Below are 21,423 nucleotides of genomic sequence, written 5' to 3'. Positions count from 1 at the left end.
AAAGTTTTACTATCGATTTATGTATTTATGTAGCGCCCTTTGTTAATGGTTGAATAACTCGAAAAGTATTTGTCGAATTCACTTCAAATTTTCACTCAATATTTTTAAAATATTACATTTTAAGAAAATTCGGACTACCCCTTAAGGTGAATGGAAAAGTGGTGCCTGAAAACTGTACTATTATTTCCGATCACAGAAAAAATACAGTTTGCTTTTGACAGGTTTCTGCAATAAGGAGCCTGCTTCTTGAAACATTCTTAGCACCGATATAATACACAATGGAGTACAACAGGGACTGGAGCCACGGTAAAAAGAGCCTCAAAAAGAAAAAAAAAGTTTCGATGTGGTTTTTTTTTTGCAATGAACTTTTACATTATTTCAAAATAAATGTAAATGTGTATATTAATTAACGTATTTTATATATTCCAGAAACTATAATAAGCCTTAGCAGCGCTGATGAACTAGAAATGCAATTAAGAAAAGCACTTCACTTGGGTCATTGCAGAAAAACCGGGTATGTAAAATATTAATGTGGAATTTAACCAGCGTTAGTTTTATTTATGTTCATAAAGTGAATGTCTTTATTCGTTTTTTTTTTTTAAAGAATTGCTTATATGTACGTTTGTTATAGTGTAAGTTTGAAGCATTTTTTTTAATTTAATCAGTCGATTCATTCAATTAGAATGACTGCACTTGAAAGAAGTTTCATTAAAAAAACATATTCTGTATACACTTTAATATGAAATAGAACGTTTGAATGTAGTGAAATGCAATTTTTTTTTTCATAAATGTATATGAACTGGTCTAAAAGTAGCTTTTTTTAGAAACATATTGGACTATATATTTTTTGGCTAATATGAACGGATATTTTAAGTAAAATTTTCATGCAATGAGATCTTTTGATATCTTTACAATGTCAGCTAAGTCACGCAACTTCACTTTTCGGTCATTCAAAACGATGTTGTGAATTGTTTTTATGTTTTCTTGTGGTACCGTCTCATTTGGACGTCCTATGCGTTGTGCATCATCGGTGTCTCTGCGACCACGTTTGAAGTCAATAAACCATCGTTTTATTGTTGTTTCTGATGGAGAGGAGTCCCCATAACACTTTTGAAACCATTCCTTCGCTTGAACGGTATGTTTTCCCATTATTAAAACACAAAATTCTTTTTCATCCATCATTTTGCAAATATTATAATAAAAGTAGCGTCACTCTTACCGCAATAACTCACAAACTATTGAATACATAGAATATCATGAAATTTTAACAGCTGTCTTTTTAGGGTTAGTATTTACTGGAAAAGAGGCGAATGCAATAAAATTAGTGCCGTCTATGAGTTGCCCTGGGGCTTTTCAGCTCATGTGTTACTTTAAGGCTTTCGCTCAAAAGAAAAATAAAATACTTAGAGACAAGCTAAAGACAAAAATATTCAAATAGATAAGACACAAATTTTTTACTTAATTACCCGAGCAAGAAGGCTCAATTATAATATTTATAAAATGGCAAATATTTGTCTAGTTAGTGATAGCCAATTTTGGAATTAAAGCACCTTTCTGGTCTAGAGACGTGATAATTGAAGGCGTTGAAAATTGAAGAAAAACAATCGGTATCAATTGAAGAACGTTTTTATTCATTAGATCAATTCTTTATTTACACAACAAAAAAATATTTTTTTCAATGACAATCATAAAAAAAATTGCTTCCCCTGACGTAACAGATGGCACTGGCGTAACTGATTGGGCTGAAAAAAAAAATGTTGGCCGATAATCCCACGCAAGTGGGGAAAGTTACTGATCGCCATTCACTTGGGAGTGGCCAGGACGATTCTTCTTCATATGGTTCAAGTAGCTCACAACTCCCGGGACTAGCCCAAGTATTCTCTTGGTAGCTTCCGAACACCCGTTCGTGAGCGAGCTAACGTGAGAAGGCGAATCAATCCAGGATAGCTGGTTATACGCTGGATTGGGGACCCGCCACTTAGAAATCCCCCAAATGAAAACACAAACAAAGCCTCGGATGAGAACTTCCTACACTGATGACGACCCCTGCAAGCTTGAGATGCTGGCCAATAGGAACAACGCCCGAAAATTCTTCCAGAAAGTTCGGCGGCTTTCAGAAGGCTTCAAGACCGGGGAGTTTTCCTGTAAGAACAAAGATGGCGATCTGGTGACTGACGTACAGAGCAATCTTAAATTATGGAGGGAACACTTCTCAAACCTAGTAAATAGTGATAGCTGCGCATGTCAGAGAGAATGTGAAGATCCCGATACCCCAATCGTTGACGACGGAATTGTCGTTCCGCTACCCGACCATGACGAGGTGAGAATAGCGATAACGCGGCTAAAGAACAACAACGCCGCGGGTGCCGACGGACTGCCGGCTGAGCTATTCAAACATGGTGGCGAGGAGCTGGTAAGGCATATGCATCAACTTCTATGCAAAATATTGTCGGATGAAAGCATGCCTACCGATTGGAATTTATGTGTGCGTTGCCCAATCCATAAGAAGGGTGATCCAGCAATCTGTGCTAACTACCGCGGGATTAGTCTTCTAAATATTCCTATAAGGTTCTACCGAGCGTATTGTGTGAAAGGCTTAAGCCCACCGTCCACCAACTGATTGGACCTTATCAGTGTGGCTTTATACCTGGAAAGTCTACCGTCGATCAAATATTTACAATACGCCAAATATTGGATGCGATGTCTGAATTTGGTGTCCCCGTAAAACTAATACAACTATGCAAGATGACGTTGCTCAACACCAGACGCGCTGTCAGAATTGGAAGGACCTCTCCGAGCCGTTTGATACCAAACGAGGTTTCAGACAGGGTGACCGCTGTCATGTGACTTCTTTAACCTGATGTTGGAGAGGATCGTTCGAGCCGCAGAACTTAATCGCTCAGGCACAATTTTTTAGAAGAGCGTACAATTATTGGCGTATGCCTATGATATTGGCATCATCGGCCTTAACAACCGCGCTATTAGTTCTGCCTTTTCCAAACTGGATAAAGAAGCAAAGCGAATGGGTCTGGTGTTGAACGAGGATAAAACGAAGTACCTTCTGTCATACAAGCAAAAGTCGACGCACTCGCGTATCGGCACCCACGTCACTGTTGGCAGTTATGATTTCGAGGTTCTAAAAGACTTCGTATACTTAGGAACCAGCATTAACACCGATAACAATGTCAGCCTTGGAATCCAACGTAGAATATCTCTTGCCAACAAGTGCTACTTTGGACTAAGTGGGCAATTGGGTAGTAAAGTCCTCTCTCGACGAACAAAACTAACACTTTACAAGACTCTCATCATGCCTATCCTAACGCATATTCCTTCGAATAATAAAAATACAGCAGTTCGAAAAATTTTTGCAATTTTAGTCATGTGTTCTTTATATGTAAAAGAAATATCTAGTTTTGTAGAAAACATTACTCTCAAAATTTTGCATTATGAAATCTTCTCGATTGTAATTGCAGTTAAGAAATTATATGTGAACGAATTTGAAAATGGGTGAATTTTTACTACCACAATGAACTTCATCAATTGACTCGAACTTTTTTCACGTTTCCTTTTAAATGTATGCAATGTGTTAAAGCACAGTTTTTATTTCAATTTTAAATTTCAAATTAAGATAGCCCTAATGTGCGAGAAGGTGTGTACCTATTCTTGAGTGCCTATTTTTTAATTGTTTATTTTCCAATGCAACCTCTTAATAATTAACTATAGTTTTTAATTATTATTCTAACACATACATACTCGTACATTAAACGTCAAGTACTTGCGCTAGAATAGAGATATGGGAACAACAAGGAACAGTAGTGATTGCTAGATAACACCCATTAACTTTGATAGTAAGTCAAGGTGTTGTGTAAAGAAACAAATTAAAGTAATACATATCAAGTTATATCATCAATTTCCGACAAAGTTTTACATATAAAATGTCTAAATAGCAAATGTTAGGGATGCAAATCCCGATTAAAAAGTCGGGCCACACAAAACTCTGAATCTGATATTTCCTTAATTTAGCAATTTAAGTATCGAAGTATATGATTTACAACTCTTACGGACTAGATTACATATTTACATAAATCTAAAACTAATAAGTAAGTTGAGTTATTTTTTCTCGTCGCGAAATTCGCAGCTTCTTAGGCTGATAATGAAGGTTTTTGGGGATGGGAAATATGCTAGAAATCGACTAAAAAAATTAACCAAGGAAGGAGTTCTTTTTTATTTTTTTAGCTTGAATCGAAAATATCGCAATTAGAGTTTTTTGGCTAGCGTTCCACCTTCTATGCCGGATGTTCTAGCGTTCCACCTTCTATCTATCCGTATTTTCATGTCCGCAGCAATGTCATTGTATATCGTATTTAAAGGTTTCAGTATGTAGTTTTCGTGTTTAAATGCAAACAGCGCTCTTCGCAATCCCATCTACAATTACGTTTCCTACAATGCCCTTGTGTCCGGGTAACCAATAAATGTGCATGCACAGCGCCTAGTCTCTCTATGGCTTTCCTGCTTTTTAGAACATTTTTAGATAAAATTTCATATGAGTTTATTGCATTAACCGCCGCTTGACTGATGAATAAATATATTTTGGAGTTGGTTGAAGCCTTATCGAATCCTATTTCTGCAGCCTTTCCTGTAGCAAAGACTTCTGCTGCAGTGGTCGGGGAAGTTAAATGGCTGCCTGATGCCTACCTCTGCGCAATAGATACCTGAACCTAATCAGTCGAACGTTTTCGAGCCAATCGGTAAATATATTAAGATGATTTAGGCTACTCTTTTCAACCCCTCTTCTTCTATTACTGTTGTTCGGTATTTCTTCACCGTCTTGACCCTGTAACTCATGCCTCTTGAGCTTTGTCCGAATGTCTTACGGCAGTTTTAGGAGTTAGACAATCCGCCGCAACGTTACTCGGTGGCATGTTAAGTATTCCTTCAAGTCGAGTATTCTTTCTTTGGTGCAAAGTGCACTAAGACGTTAAATACTTTCCATAGGTTTTTTATATGATGATTTTTTTCAAAGCCGATATCTCGAAGTTGTCGACAATTAGACATTAATGAATCGACTGTTTACCGAATTTCGCCTGTAGACATGCTCTTGGCGGGCATTTAAACTATGTCAATTTTCAAATATAATTGTTAAGAGCCGTATATTGAATAAGAATAATGAAACCTGAAAGAATCTAAATTTTTACATATTTATTTTAAAACAACATCTAGGCGCGTCTCTTGAAAGGCCCTTTATGTAGAGTGAGAAATAAACCCATTATTGGAGAGCAATAAATCTATTGTTTTGGGCGATGCTACAACTACTAACATGCCGGTAAACTTCGATTATTTCTGTGATTCTATCTACATTTTCGACATAATCTTTAACATCAAAAATGCCTGAACGAAATCACGCAATATCGGCACAATAAGCACCATTCAAAATTTCGGAGGCCTGGTTTGCATTTTCGCCTTTATCAAAGAAAAGCTGTAAAATGTACCGAATTTTCTCTTTGTTGACTTCCACTGTTAACACCCTGTAACTCACAACGAATGGAGCAACCAAAACACAGCACAAGAATTGTTTTAATGTAAAATGTCACCTTGACAACCAGCATAAACTTTAAATTGTTGGATCGATACCGATCAGTCATTTACCTCGAGAAAATGTTAGCTCTATATTCGCACTTGCTTTTGCAGGTGATTCGATTTTTGTTCGCTTGAAGCAATATTTTGGAATATATTCATTATCTTTAACGATAAGATAACTCTTATGGTTCATTAGGGTAGCCGCCACTTTTTTTATTATTTGCTTTTTTTAAGTTTGTCCCGGAAACCTTCATTTCGCTCTTGATTTTCATCCCCTTGCAGCCAGTTTCTTTAGAATTGCCAAATATTTTTCCATGGCTCTTGAAATAATCCAAACCCCTCCCATGAAGCACAAGCGCTACAGAATACTAAGAATAAAAAGATTACTAAAAAACTCATAAAATTAAATTTTATTCGGCTTTATTAAATTAATGTAATGTAACAAAAAATACAAAATTTATCTTCATTAAAAATTAAGAAGGTAGCTGTACATGTATCGGCAATATTACTGATCTCATCTCATTCTTCACATTCATTTTTATTTAAATTTACATCAAATCAAAATAATAAGCAAGTGTTAAACTCGGTCGGGACCAGTCTTTACTTTTTACCCGCGTACATTTTAGTAAAATCTAATTAGGGGTAACTCAAATCGAATCAAATAAATAAGTAATAGCCTGAAACATCAGAGCGATGAACGTAAATTTAATCCTAGCATGCAGAACGGATGTGATTATTATTCGATCTCAGTATTATATATAAATATATACATAATAATTGGCGTGGTCAGGTGTTTGGCTGAACTCCTCCTTGTTGTTGTTTTGTTGTTTTAACAACAACAAGCTGAACTCCTCCTCCTATTTGTTGCTTGCGTACAAAAAATTTCACAGCAACATAAAAAAAATTCAACATGACATGCGAAACCATTTGCAGACTAGAGCTGTGAAAGTTTAAGTGACAAAAGATGGTCGACAGATGCACAAATTACAATGCTCTAATTATAACTCTGTTCGTTAAGGCAAGCCTGCAGACTTTATCGATACCCACCAGAGGTCTATTTCACGTAAAAATTTGTAAAAAAATCAATTTTCACCATTCCTCAGGTTTTTTCTCTAACATTGAAAACATGGTTTAAACTTCACGCGGAGTAATTTAATGGATACCAAACGTGCAAAAAAAGTTGTGACAATTTACACAATATTTTTACATCAAATTTTTCCTGAAGAAAAAATTGTAGAAAACTAAATTTTTAAACCTAACCGCATATCTTTGAAGAAAAATTGAAAACTTCCGCCAACAAAAAAATGTGTTTTATGAACTGTTTGTTTTTAATCTCTAGCGCAAGCATTTTTATTTTGTTCGGTTAGTAGTTCGGTTTAAAACAAAACTTGAAGATAACCACTTTATAAAAACTCATATAATTTTATACAGCCATTTCAAAAGTAAAGAAGTGCAATTTATTCAATGCATTTTATGTTCTCCTAAATACAATAATGCGTTTGAAAATATGAAGCAAAATAATAAGGGCTGCTCAAATCAATCAAAGCCTAATCGATATATACAGTTTGGCAGGGAAGTGTTTTGACATCTACTAATCTAGCGAAATTCAATCATACTTAAGAAAATATGTATTTGCTGATGGTTTTCTTACAATCTTTGATTTTATTTGACTAAAATAAATAATTCGTAAGCCAATTGTAGAAAACACAGTTAATCCGTTTAAAACTAACACAAAAATAAAAAGCAAAAATTATATACATCTGAAATACATATGCCCAAAAGGTTTTTTTACATTTGCAGTTAATAGCTTTAAGTTATATGTTTTAAATTCCTTTAAAATAATGGTTTTGAATTCTGATCGACCTTTCGGATGCTTTTTTTTCTTGAAATATGCTCAACAATTTTCTTTTTGGATTAATATCCGGACTTTGTCCAATACTTTATCCAATATTTTATTGCAATTAAAAAGAAGATTTATATTTTTGATCGTTACCCTGGTAGAATTTAAACTGAGGTTTGTTGTCAACAATGAAACCAACTTTTGTTGCGCTATTTGTCAAATGTCATTGCAGAATATTCAAAATTTTACTGTCGGGTGTATGGCTGCCGCACTCTATTGGGTCCATGTTGTAATAAAGCATGATTTTAGCCTCAACGCTGAATATCACATCATTCCAGCAGCTATCTGGCGAGCTAGATATGTTCTAGCGAAAGTTAATCGCTTTTCAATAGCTGTGCAGAGAGCAAAGGCTTCTTTCGAGCAGCAGTATAGTTGTGCTTTTGCTAAATTTGGCGCACTGTTTCATGAGAAACTTCGACCCCAAGCTCTAAGCTCACTAGCAAGATTTCTTATCCAAATCTGCGGGTTTGCGGCTACTTTTCTCAACGAAATACTTTCGAAATACTTACCATGATATTTTCCCTGGAGTTCCACTTGCAGATTTTGGTTGCAACCTATTTTTATTTTTTGAGCAATTTATTATGTTATAAATAGTTAATCGGGTTAAATTTCTGATACCTGCTGCACTCTTCTCCTTATTGTATAATTATAGCAATGGATCAACTGAGTCACCTCAAACGATGCGGTTTTTGCATTTTTGCGTTCTTTATAATTTACGTACGATTTGATATTTTAATCAATAAATCACTCTTACGATCACTGCGTGTGCAGCAACTCAGTGAAATAACGGTATTTCAAACCTTCTAGCAAACAATAGCGAAAATAGATATGTAAAAATACTTTCTTAACAACTTAGAGAAGCGTTTTTTTTTTTTGTAATTTTGTTATTGCCTGCTTTGGTGGATTCAAAAAGTTTACCATTACGAAGTGCTGGTAACTATGACAATTATTAAAATAATTTAGAATGACTCTACAAAGCGATGGTTTCAATTAATGAAGTGCAAATAACTTGAATATTTTAGTGTGTCAAAACATTTTCTTGACAAACTGTATTTATATACCTATATGTATATATTTGTTGGGGATGAATTATTTTCATTTTCACAAAATACACGAATTCATTTTTGGATTTGTATCTCTCCTTTCTCTCTCTCTCTCTCCCCAGCTTCAATATTAAACGTAATGTTAATAGATTAAAATGATCTTCAACTAAATGATAGCTGTTATAATGCTCTCACTATTCTCTTAATTTGTTTTGTTGGTGCTTTTTTGTTACACGTGCAATTACAGCTGAAACTGAGTATGTATATACATATTTTATACCGCACACGTTATTGCATCGAAAAGAGTTTCTAAGCACCGCAATCCCGGAATACTATTGAAGATATCCCGAAATCACAAGAACAAATATTTAACATCCCTACATATAATAGGCAATACACTCGTCAGCCAATAAATACATATAAGTATTTAAGATATAATTATAAAATATGTATGTATAGTTTGGTATTGCGTAAGTGATAAAATGGAATGATGGGAGAGCTGGCTAAAAACCAATCAAGAAACACAAACTTACCACAGTAACAAAACAACTGCTCTACAGTTGTGAACTGAAATCGTTTGTAGTTATAAGATACTCACACATTTGTTAATATACACACGTATAAATATTTATTTACATTTCTTTCACTCGTGGAGAGAGAGACTTGAATTCAGTTAGAAAATATCAACGACGTGTGCGTCACCAATTCTATCCAAATTTGCTTTTAGTCAGTCTATCTCTTCCATATTGTGTGTAAATCCTTTTGTGTGCTCAATTTATTTTGCAAAACAAAAGTTTAATATCAAAATAAAATTTTAATAGTGAACTACTATTGTTTGGCATACTATTGTTTGGCATATTTTTTTTTATTTTTGCGTTATATAACTAAGTGGCAATAGCACGGGCGAATAGAATGGTTAACCGGTAACTGGCTACCAAATCTGTAAAAATCACACACGCCAACGGAAAAATATAAAAGTGATAAGATCGAAAAATGGTATTCTCGATACAGGTAAATGTCATAATAAAACGACCAAAGTTTTTGGATATACACATACTTACTATGTATGTATATACGAGCGTCGATTAATAGTTACATAAGTATCTACCCGTGAGAGCAATGTGCAATAGAATTAAATTTTTCTTCATCTGTTATTTATTTTCTGCGTAATATCCTTTAAGGTTGACAATACATTTTTTACAACCTTTCTGCCATGTCTATAACCGCCTCGAAAATTAAACTTACCACAGTCTTCTAAATACATATGTACATACGTTTCTATCTCGCTGGTAACTTCCTATTCCATGCTAAATTGTTTAGCCATGAGCCATTCAATATTGAAGAACTGATAGAAGATAGAAGGAGGGAGCCAATTCGTTCATGCAATTTACGCACAACAATTACACAGAAATATCCTCAAAATATTTTAATAGTAAACTTAACTAGTCCCGCGTAACCGATAAGAGGGGCGTAATCTACATGTCTTACGAATCATTTTTGCACCAGTACATGACCCATGGTGGAGCAAATATATCATAGAAGGTGACGACATCCGCGAAGTGAGTTTGACAAAATCAGTTAATTGGCTGATGTATTAAGTGGGATTTGTTTTCATTTTATTGCTTTTAATTTTTATTGTTATTAACGAGCGAATTTATCTTCCAACGCCGTTTTCTTGCTGGCTTATCCGATGTTTACGTCAAAGCCGGAATACTCTAACGGATGTCTCAATCTTGTAATCTATCATTCAACGGGTAATGGGCGAAGGAAAGGCAAAAGTTGATTTATTTATTAGAATTTATGGATAATATAATAAAGGGTGATTTGTTATCTATTATCTTTTTAAACAGTTGGTTTAAACAGGTGACGCACGTTTCGTGTTTTGTTTCACTGTCAAACATCTTCAGTTTGGTCTATAATTTAATCATGAATCGTCTTACAAACGAACAACGCTTGCAAATCATTGAATTTTATTATAAAAATGCGTGTTCTGTTAAGAAAGTTTAAGATCCACTTTATCGAAAAATTGTGTTCAGCGACGAAGCTGATTTTTGGATCAATGAGTATGTAAATAAGCAGAATTGTCGATTTTGGAGTGAAGATCAGCCAGAAGAATTGCAAGAGCTACCAATGTATCCAGAAAAGGTCACAGTTTGGTGCGGTTTATGGGCTGGAGGTATAATTGGACCGTACTTCTTCAAAGATGCTGCGAATCGTAACGTAACTGTGAATGGTGAACGCTACCGTGAAATGATATCTAACTTTTTTTTGCCCAAAATGCAAGAGCTTGACTTGCATGACATGTGGTTTCAGTAAGACGGTGCCACATGCCATACAGCACGCGTAACAATGGACATGTTGAGAGGCGAGTTCGGTGAACATTTTATTTCACGTTCGGGACCTGTCAATTGGCCAACCAGATCGTGCGATATAACGCCTTTAGATTTTTTTTGTGGGGCTATGTTAAAGCTCATGTCTATTCAGACAAGCCTGCTTCAATTAACACATTGGAAGACAACATTAAAGCATTTGTATGTGAGATAATGCCCGAAACATTGGAAAGAGTATGCCAAAATTAGACTAAGCGGATAGACCATTTGAAGCGCAGTCGCATGAAATAATTTTCAAACATTAAATTATATGGACTGTACTATCGATTTAAATAAAAATTGCATGCATTTTTCTGAATTTTACGTGTGTTTTTTTGAAAAACTTAAAAAATCACCCTTTATTTAAATGAATACCTAGTACTCGTTTCCTGCCAGGGCATACAACTCGATAGTTTGATAAAAGTAAATCATAGTCGTTAAGTTACAATCTTTTGAAAAATTATTTAAAGCAGTTATATTGGTCACAAAAGCAGTAGCTAGGAGAACAGAAAATTTGCTGGATCCGAAGTGTTTCTTCCTGATACTTTCTAAAGTGCGACAATCGTTTAACGGATGGTCAGCTGATAGGTTATTATCGCAAAACGGGTAGCGCATTGTTGTTGGGTACCTCCTATAAGGAGGTGTTGGTGTGTGAGTGTGGTATGTCCTATTCAGCGTCGGGCGTACTGGCTTGATAATTATCGAGGTGTATTGCTTGAGTAGAGAGCTGATTTGTGCATGCCGTTGAATGCAGTATACAGATACATAAACGTATTCCATGCTGCCAGTTGAATAGAGTCAATATGTTTTTATATATCTATGTAAATAATTTTCTAAATAAACTGGGAACAGTAGGCTTGTTGTTGGCATACATTAGTCGTGCTGTTTCTTTGGTTTGCTCGTTACCTCCGATGCCTTTATGGTCCGGTACCAACATTGATCTTTTTTATGTTACGAATACAAAGATCTCTTATTTTTTCGACCAATTTGCTATTGCTATAAATGTTTTGCTATCTGTACAAATCAGGAGGTTTCCCTTTGTTACGCTAGAAAAGTGTGTTAGGCATCGGTATCTATCATACTTATAAAATTGTTGAGCAACAGAAAAAAATATGAGCAATATGAGAATAAAAATGTATGGCATATCTTTACCATCAAACATTGATTGAGAGAGGATAGTCTCGTATTCTTAACGATGAGATTAAGCATAAATATCAAAATGGTTAGTTTCATTATGTAATTGTACATGTTTCGGAGGCGAACATTAAAGTTAACTTCCTACAGAAGAAGTCGGAGAGAAATCGAGCAAGTGGAAAGATTGATAAATTCAAGAGCTCGATGAGCTTTATGACCAGTATTAATAATATGGAGATTAAAATTAAGTTTAGTATTCATGTAGTATTTAATGAGGTATAGCCATGCTCGCTAGCGGCGAATCTTGCTCGAAAACTTTTTCGTTGCTTTCGCTTACAAATTTTTCGTTAAGTTAATTGAGCATAAAGATAGCGAGCGGGGAAGCGGCGAATAGAAGAGGCCTATTATTCGGTCCTATTTGACTGTTCTGACAAACTCCAAAAGATATGATGGTACATTATTCGAGCGAAACAAGCATTTTGGAATTGTGGTAAGCTGCGAATACTCTTATGTAATCAACCCAATCATGTAATTCATATTCATCGTAGACTGTTTTTCGTAGAAACTAAGAAATGGTAATCATACAATTCGAATAGCTCCGAACGTACGTAGAGTAGCACTCACCGAATACAACCGTAATGTCAAATCTTAAAGTTTCGTACAATCTTTCTACGACTACGTTAGATTAACGGATAAAAATTATAACGAGTAATAAGAAGAGGATTGAGAAGGAAACAAATAAAAAAGCTGTAAAATGTAAATCCTGTATTAACTAAACTATAAATAATGACAAATTTTGGAAGTATATGTACTTTTATGTGACTTCCACAGGTGTATAGTTGTAACAACACGGCAGCAGTATGCCACTTTGTTGAAGCTAATAAAGGAGAAATCAATGTGACATTGATACTTTAATAGCCCTTCGGCTTGTAGTAGATTAATTTTTAAATGATCCCAGGAAATTTATATTTTTGATAAAATTCCATTTTGCTTTCCCTTTTTTCAATGGCACTCATGTCGAGATTTGCCCATTGAGGACACTATCGTGTTTGTAGTGGCACCAATACGTCTTTTAGCACATAGCTAAATGTCGACTGTCCCATTGGCACGTTGAAATGTTTGCCAATTCCTTGCTGATAGCTTCCCTCCGCAAGAAACCGTAAAACAGATGATAGGCAGAGAACTGGAGTTATGGACGACGACCTTGCTGAGCTTGCGCTGTCTTCAATAAAACTCAAAACGTATGTAAATGCAGCTTTATTTAAACGGTAATTTTTCATAAACCTGTTTTAAACCGTATTTAAATAAACTTTTTCTTTAACAAAAGGGAAGCACTTACAATGGTTTGTCCATATCGAGAGGGTTACTGGCATCTCTCAATATTTTTCGCTCAGTTTTGGGACTCCGTTTAGTTCTCTCTTCCTCCATTAACACAACCACACAAGTCAACAAAGACATTTTAATTAGAAAAATCAGCTAACTGACAAAAAACTTAAAGATTATTTGCTAAATTGTCTTCTTTACATTGAAGAGAGCTGTTCTCGAAATATCAAAATTTGACATTTGAATTTGGCAGCACTTTTTTCGTGTTCAAATGGAACCCACGATTACAATTTTTTCGTATTCGTAGTAGACATTCGTATTCGAAGGTTTTCTACGACGGTTTCTATGGTAGGGCTGAATACAATTTGAATGCTCTACTCTTATTAACGGATCATACAAAAGTATTAAAGCGTTTTAATTTTTTAGCTTTGGTTGACATTTTAATGGAAGTGCCCATATATCAGTTTACAGGATTACTGGTGGTTTGAATGTCAAAGTGATCTGTTTTGTTTATATTTTGATTCTAATTCATGAGATTCTTTGAAAGCTCAATTCATAGTGAAATTCGTTGAATCCGTAAAAACTAATCAGCTAATTTTGATATTTAAACCACCAAATTGCAAAAATTAAATACATGTAAGTTTTGTTTTTTTACTACTGCTACCACCTTGTACGAATTTGCCTTGATTACTAGATAATGTATAATTTCGCAGACGAACTTGGCGGGAATATAAAAAGGTATTTATTTCTGATTATGAAATTTAATCAGCAAACAAAAGCTTCTGGCTGTGACTCATACGCCTGTGTTCGTGCATAATGGGTAACCTGTATGCAAAGAGAAAGTTTTATAAAGGCCAGTCTGAAGTATTGTTGTAAAGAGCGTTTGAAAGCAAAATTAAATAAATGCGCGCAAGAGAGTGTTTCAGATAGTGGACAAATGCAAAACAGAAATTTCAGGGGGTTAAGAAACTTCCAAAATAAAGGCTAATTCTTAGAAGTATGAAAACAGCAAAAAAAACCTTTACAGTTATTTAATTTAAAGAACCACCAACATGCTGCATTACAGGATTTGATTTGCTTAAAAATAATACCAAGAAATTGCAACTTGTTCAATTCCTATAAGAAGTAGTCCCGGGTCATACTTTTTGAAAATTCACGCCGTTCTTCCAGAGTTTTTTTTTTTTTGGATGTCTTTAATCTTTTCTTCTTTACAAGAGTTTTCAACACAATGACTTTTAACACTCTTCTAAATCTCTCTCTACTAACGGAGTAACAGTAGCTGTTTTAGAGCTGTTTTAACTTGTTAGTAAAGATGTTTGGCCTCAGCTCCCGTCATAAGAAATCACGCAGTATTGCCATGGTCTCTCTGGTCGCATGTGACGTGCCGCCATCTTGCTGACACCATCTCTGTCTACTGAAGGAAGGATGTTCATTATTTGTAGAAAATAACTGTTCAGCAAGCGTCGATAAGATACATCGTCCACAGAAATTGATTGCCCTTGACGATTTTCAAAAAATAGGATCCAATTATTCCACTGTTTGACATTGCACACCAAACTGTCACTTTGGGATTTAGAAGTGGCTGCTGATAATTTAATAAGTTAATTCTGTCCTTTAGATGACCAATAATTACAATATAAATGAAAATTTACTTCAATTCTGCAAGTGATAGTGTTTACTGTACGAAATCGCTCCAACATTGTCTCGCAGATATGTTTACCCAAATTGCAATCTATAGGCCAAGGCGAATTTATTACAGGTGACAGCAAACACATATAAGTAAAACCCTACATGTGTTTGTTGTTGCGTTTGGTGCAAGCATCATGTCAAAATCAGCAAGCAAATGTAAACATACGAATGTAAACATACCAATACATACAAACAAAGCATATCATTTTGACGTAAGCCATACCTACGGCGAAAAATTCAGCTGGGTGAATGCTGTCGCCTTATTAAATCCACCTTGCTATAGGCTTAAGCGCTTGCACGATTTGAATTTCGAAGAGAATGTCCTCGGACCCCAGGACTGCCGCTCTCTTGCGCACGGACTGACGTGGGTTATTGTGCAAACTTGTAACGAAGAGTTCAATGCTTTCATTTGCTCTCATTGTTCGGCCATGGGCTAGTTTCCTGGAACCTTTGCACTCCTGATCGAATCTAATCCCCACTTGGGGCATCACGTAATCGTCGCATAATGTAACATGAACAAAATCTATGACGAGCTCGAATGAAAGGAATCATAGACCTTGAAATACGTTCCGATTAGGGAGAAACTTTAAATTTAAAACCTAATTCTGCTACCGGACGCAATGTATGTATATGGTCATTGGACCTTATAGCGTTATATTGGACCAGCGTATAAAATCTGATAGAAAACCCCTCTTCACCACTTTCTCTAGGCAGAAAAGGTCATAAAGGTTGAAGTACAGTTCTCCTTTATTCTACTGCTATCGCGATGCCAAAATTTGGTATCCCAACAAAACATATGTATATGGTCATATCGATTTCCATTGAGCACCGAACTAGGAGGAATCTCTCCAAGCCGGCTAATATTATTTGGTAGGACGGCTATCGTTTGTTGACCTAATTTCCACTGTAAAATATGCACGCCTCTGGGTGAATATGTGACATAAAGAAGCTTCTCATAAAAACCATGAATGGCAGAAAACTTCAGCTCCTTCTATTTGTAGAACAACATCAAGCCATGCATCCCAAATTGAAGCAGAAGATCGAACAAACATTTAAGAATATATGTATATTCATTCGGTCTCGGTAGTCTAGCGTAAGTGCACTGGCCTGCCATCCCAGAGGTTACGGGTTCGAATTCAACGTAAAGCACGGTCCTCACACTTTTCTAAATTTACCTACTTTTACTGTTTCAAAAAAACAAAAACCAATTCCTCAACCCCAAAAGCCATATCTTTTCCATCCTTACTCCCGCACAATAGTCAGCACATTATTTGCGTTGTGGCTGCTGAAACAAGCAAAAACAAAGAAAAACACACAGTTACTCATTGCATCAGTGGCGCCAGCAAGAGGAAGCGGGCAATCGCGGTAATAGCGCTGACAAACCAAATTTAGCGAAGTCCTCAACCATCTTTGTGATCCTTCTGCCAGAAAAATGTGAAACACAGATGGCCAAATATTAGACTATTTTCTATAGCAGTCCCCAAAATCCCCAAAATTAAAAAAAAAAATATTGATCTGATATAATTTTTCTAGTACACTAGCCAGAAGACATAGCCATACATACATACTATTTATGTGTAAGTAAGTGCCTGAATCGTATCAATAAAATACTTTTGTTAATATTATTTTCAATGGAAAGACTTATCATCTCGACGTGTTTGTATCGTTTAGAGACGTGGGCTATTTCGTGTACTCAAAACTATCTACGTCACGAGTCACTCACTCATAACGGATTCATAATCATAATAAGAAACGTAAGTGCAAAAATCTGATAGCATTGTGATTTCCCATTCCCTGATCTAACACTTTGTGCTATAAATATTCGTATATTGTATATTATAATGTGTTGGTTGAAGCGGTAATTACCGCTATAATTCATCAAAAATCCAATTATATATCCATTCTGTGCGATTGAGTATCTTTGTGAGGTTGTTTAACATTCGTCTGTACCAGCCAGCTCTTCAAGGTTCTCAAAAAGCGGTTTTCCAAGGGTTTTTTAATCTCGGACATTCACAGAGGAAGTATAATATAGTTTCCTTTTTTTCTGGTCCATTACAACTGTGGCCGCATATATTGTAAGGGATGCCCATTTTGGCTGCCTGCTCTTCTATTTGCTAGAAGGCAGTTATCACTGCCGAGAGTCTGCAGGCAACCCTTCGTTTAATATTTGCCAATGCTGACGTTTGTTCTGCTGAATTTGTAGGTTGTCTGATCCCTCCATCTACAATCCGCGATTTGTAAATATTTTGAGGAGATTGCATTCTTGATTGCACCCAGTGGTGTGAATATCGTTTCTGCAAGAATTTTATTCATGGCTAATCCCCCTCTAGCCAGTTCGTCCGCTTTTTCGTTTCCTTGAATACTATAATTTTTGTACTATAATTTGTACGAAACTCATCATTAAGATAGCCAATCGTAAACTATAGTAAGCGACCTTATCATCAAGCATTGAGTCTATGTTGTTATTTTTGTAGATGTCTACAGTCCTAAACCGCCTTTTTAAATGACTTTTACTACATATATTAGTATTTATATTGTACGCTGGTAAACTAAAAACAATAGGTGTGCTAAAGCTGTGTAATAATTGCTGCAATATTGGAATTCTGTTAATTGCTTGATAATCTGTTCATGATGCTCAGCTGATAATCTAATGCAATATTGCAGATATTATTTTGCACATAATAGGTCTGTTCATGAAGCAAATAGTTTGTAACAATTGTTACAAATTATCACCTTTTGGTGTTCATGTACCCAAAAAATTTGCAAAGTAGGAGAAAGTGAGAGAGCAAAATGGCATTTTATTTAGAAGTGAAGTTGCATAAATTCTTACTTGTAAGTATTTTCCAATGAGAAAAACAGCTGATCGCAAAGTAAAAATAAACACGAAATAAAATTTGCGAATTGCAATTGCTAACGGAATGTTCTTCATCTGACTGCGATGATGAAATGGAACGAATTATTGTGGACAAAATAAAATAATGTGATGTTAAGCGCAACTGAAAAGATTTTTAATTTTTGTGATTTTTCGCGCCAACAAATTAATCAGCTGTTCGTAAAATCAGCAAATTGTTACTAATTTTGCGATCATGTACTTTTTTGATATTTTTCGCTTAGAGAGCGAGTTCTCGGCAATTAAGTTACGGGAACCTTACTGGATTATTTTTACATGAACAGACCTAATGTGATATTTGATAGGATTCTTTGAAAGGGTAAGAATAGAGCATGAACTTTAATTTCTGCATTAATTTACCCCAAAGATCCGATTTCTTCAAATGAAACGTGACCAACAACTTGACTCCAGCCGAGGGCCTTTCTTCAGTAGAAACAATAAATAAATAATATTAAATATATTATAAATATATATTAATATTAAATATATAAATATTTTATATAAAGTTTTGCATACGCATAACAATATCGCTTTTTATTATAAACGGCTTACCTTCAGATGTGCAGTGAAATTTTTTCTACTACGTATGTTTTGCTACAGATGAGCAACTGATTGTCTGTCAACATTTCATCGAACGCGTAAAGTTGGTAATATTGTAAGAATTTTCACTTAAAACATAATTTTATTAAAAAAAAAAGAGTGACACTCTCGCAAATATTGAAGTTCGACGCAATTTCTGGTCAACTGAGAAAATCGTCCTAGATACTTAAGGGCATTGTTATTTAAGCAATTTGTAATTATTTTGCATATCTCCCAAACTTAACCTTTTTCGAAATATTCGATTTTAGGATTTTTGATAAAGTTTTGCATTTACCATTTTGTTTCTTAAGTGTCGAAGATGCTGGTTTTTTTCAAAAAAAACTTCTAACTATCATAAAGCCCACAAAAACTATTAACTATCATAATTCCCACTATTCAGCTCCGAAACACAAAGAAGAAATAATTTACATTATTTTTGCCTGATTGCTTAAATGGCGAGGACTACGAAAATTTTTAAGAAATAATTTACTCTCGGCTAACGAAATGAGGCAGTATCTAAGAACTGTCTAACTAACTGTCGTGAAAATTAATTTAAGGAGAAGAATGAAAATTTGTATCAGGATAGAGGTGGTTTTCAGGAGAACAAATTGTAGTGCATAAAGCAGTACAAATTGTTAACTTCTTTGTTTTAGTCACGTTTTTTTACAATTTTTTCTTTCTTATGAAAATTTACGTTCCACTAGTCCTACGTTCCACCTACGGGTTATTTTTTATATAATTTTTTAAGTATATAAAAAGATACTCTAGCTTTTTAAATAATATATGATTATTAGCGATAAGAAGTAGGGAACACGAAAATAATGGACTTCTTTTTAATAGTGGAGTAAAGAGTAGGAGTTACTCTTTGTTTTCCACTTTGGGCTCAGGCGACCTCAACTCAATTAATTTAGACTTTGTTTAATATTATTAAAAATTTATCAACAAAATTGTCAGTAATCAATAAAAATAATATTGGAACTTGTTTGTGTATTTTCAGAATTCAGAAACAGGGGAAATGGACTACACGTATCGGCCACTGTGTTCGGTAAAACATCAAGATTTCGATATGGAGACTGGTGAACCCTTAAACGGCACAAAATGGAAAGTTCGATATGTCAAACATGAAAATTTCCACATACCCAAAAAATATCTACGAGTCAAAACACACACAAAAATTACCACTTTCTGCGATGACGAGTATTCACAAACAGATATTCATGTAAAACCATTTGCCACGGCGACCAAATCAGAAGAGAAATGTGGTAAACAATATAAAAAGGAGGATTTCATGAATATGGACGGAGTTAAAAATGTAATTATACTAAATCTATACGATTATATAAAGGGTGTTTTTTTTAGAGGTTAGGTTTTCAAGATGAAATAAAACGTATATAATTTAATGTTATGGCCAAGAATTTAGCTTTATTATAAAGATAAGGGTCTGCCATTATGTGTTAAAAATTATTTCGGGCAAGTGGCCGCCGCGGCTGGCTCGAATAAACTCCAGCCGAGAGGCCCAATTTTCGACCACTTTTTGCAGCAATTGGGGCCGTATGTCAGCAATAACGCGCCGAATATTCTCTTCCAAGACGTCAATCGTCTCGGGCTTATCTGCGTAGACAAGCTACTTCACATAGCCCCACAAGAAATAGTCCAGCGGTGTTATATCGCACGATCTTGGAGGCGAGATAATGCGCTCACCAAAAGTTTCCTTCAATAAATCGATTGTTGCGTTGGCTGTATGGCTTGTAGCGCCGTCTTGTTGGAACCAAAGTTCGTCCCCATCAACATCGTCCAATTCAGGGACGAAGAAGTCATTAATCATGGCTCTATAGCGCTCTCCATTGACTGTAACATTATGGCCGGCTTCATTTTTAAAGAAATATGGACCAATGATTCCCTCTGCCCATAGAGCACACCAAACAGTGACTTTTTGAGGATGTAACGGCGTCTCAGCAATGGCTTGTGGATTATGTTCACTCCAAATGTGACAATTTTGCTTATTGACATACCCATTCAACCAAAAGTGAGCTTCATCGCTGAACAAAATTTTCTTCGATGCGTCGCGCGAACCGAACCATTATTTTCGTAATAAGTTTGCACGATTTGCAAACGTTGTTCAGGTGTAAGTCTATTCATTATGGAATGGCAAACCAAACTGAGCATAAATCAAGTGACAGCTGTCAAAAAGACCATCTACGAAAAAAGTAGTGCCAACTTGAAAACCTAACCTCTAAAAAAACACCCTTTATGTTTGTTTTTATTTTATCTTCAAAAAAATACGAATATTAAAACAATGAAAAATTTTGCAGGATATCCTCTTGGGTTACACTAAGGAGACATATATACTTTTTCTCATTCCATCACTTTTTTACTTCACATTGACTTTTACTTTTATTCTGCTTGCCATTGAGGGATTTTTACACTGCTGGGCACACAAGAAAAACTCCTTAAACACGAATAAATCCTATTACTTCCGCAGCCCATTGCATCTGTTGACATCCCAGTTTTGCGCGCGTTGCCGTTGTGAATGTGAAATGGAGATAAAAATTTTCCAAACGCTAAACAAGCAAATGCGCAAAGTCAGACATTCGAGAGCGCTGAAAGATGTGACCAAAGTAATAACATAAATTTTGAATTTGCTTTTATTTATGGATCTATAAAAAAAACAAAGTTGATATTTTATTTTAAATACGACAGCGGTTCTGCGTTACCACAGCGACTTGGATTCAAATCCGATCAAAGAATATGACATTCGCAGTATATACCAAAATGTTATTGGGAATGTTTTACGATATTACTACTCGGGGTTATATAAACTTTGTAAATTTTCGAACATACGTATGTAATAGCTCAAAAAATTGTACATTAAAAATGCAATATGTTACTTTATAAAAATAAAGGCTGCAAGGCTTGAAA

At 35.2% G+C, this 21,423-nt stretch overlaps 1 protein-coding gene across 4 annotated transcripts; it reads left to right on the top strand.

The window, feature by feature from the left end:
• The first annotated feature begins 429 nt into the window (after positions 1 to 429).
• On the top strand, positions 430 to 21,423 carry LOC128859781 (uncharacterized). 4 transcript variants are annotated; one of them, XM_054096860.1, is made up of 4 exons: positions 430 to 514; positions 19,502 to 19,816; positions 20,817 to 21,122; positions 21,205 to 21,423. In XM_054096860.1, the coding sequence occupies exons 2-4, from the start codon at positions 19,520 to 19,522 to the stop codon at positions 21,397 to 21,399; spliced, it is 798 nt and encodes a 265-aa protein (XP_053952835.1). In that variant the 5' UTR covers positions 430 to 514; positions 19,502 to 19,519; the 3' UTR covers positions 21,400 to 21,423. The 4 variants fall into 4 exon arrangements, with proteins under 4 accessions (XP_053952835.1, XP_053952834.1, XP_053952837.1 ...); XM_054096859.1 differs by lacking the exon at positions 430 to 514 and adding an exon at positions 9,368 to 9,531; XM_054096861.1 differs by lacking the exon at positions 430 to 514 and adding an exon at positions 9,589 to 9,611.

Source organism: Anastrepha ludens, chromosome 4 (assembly GCF_028408465.1).
Source record: "Anastrepha ludens isolate Willacy chromosome 4, idAnaLude1.1, whole genome shotgun sequence".
In the NCBI taxonomy this organism is placed as follows: domain Eukaryota; kingdom Metazoa; phylum Arthropoda; class Insecta; order Diptera; family Tephritidae; genus Anastrepha; species Anastrepha ludens.
This window is presented reverse-complemented; position numbering and strand designations above follow the sequence as displayed.

Coding starts and splice junctions, on each gene's coding strand:
- LOC128859781 (XM_054096859.1), top strand. Junction 19,817..20,816: donor ATATGGACGGAGTTAAAAAT/GTAATTATACTA, acceptor AAAATTTTGCAG/GATATCCTCTTGGGTTACAC. Junction 21,123..21,204: donor CGCTGAAAGATGTGACCAAA/GTAATAACATAA, acceptor TAAATACGACAG/CGGTTCTGCGTTACCACAGC.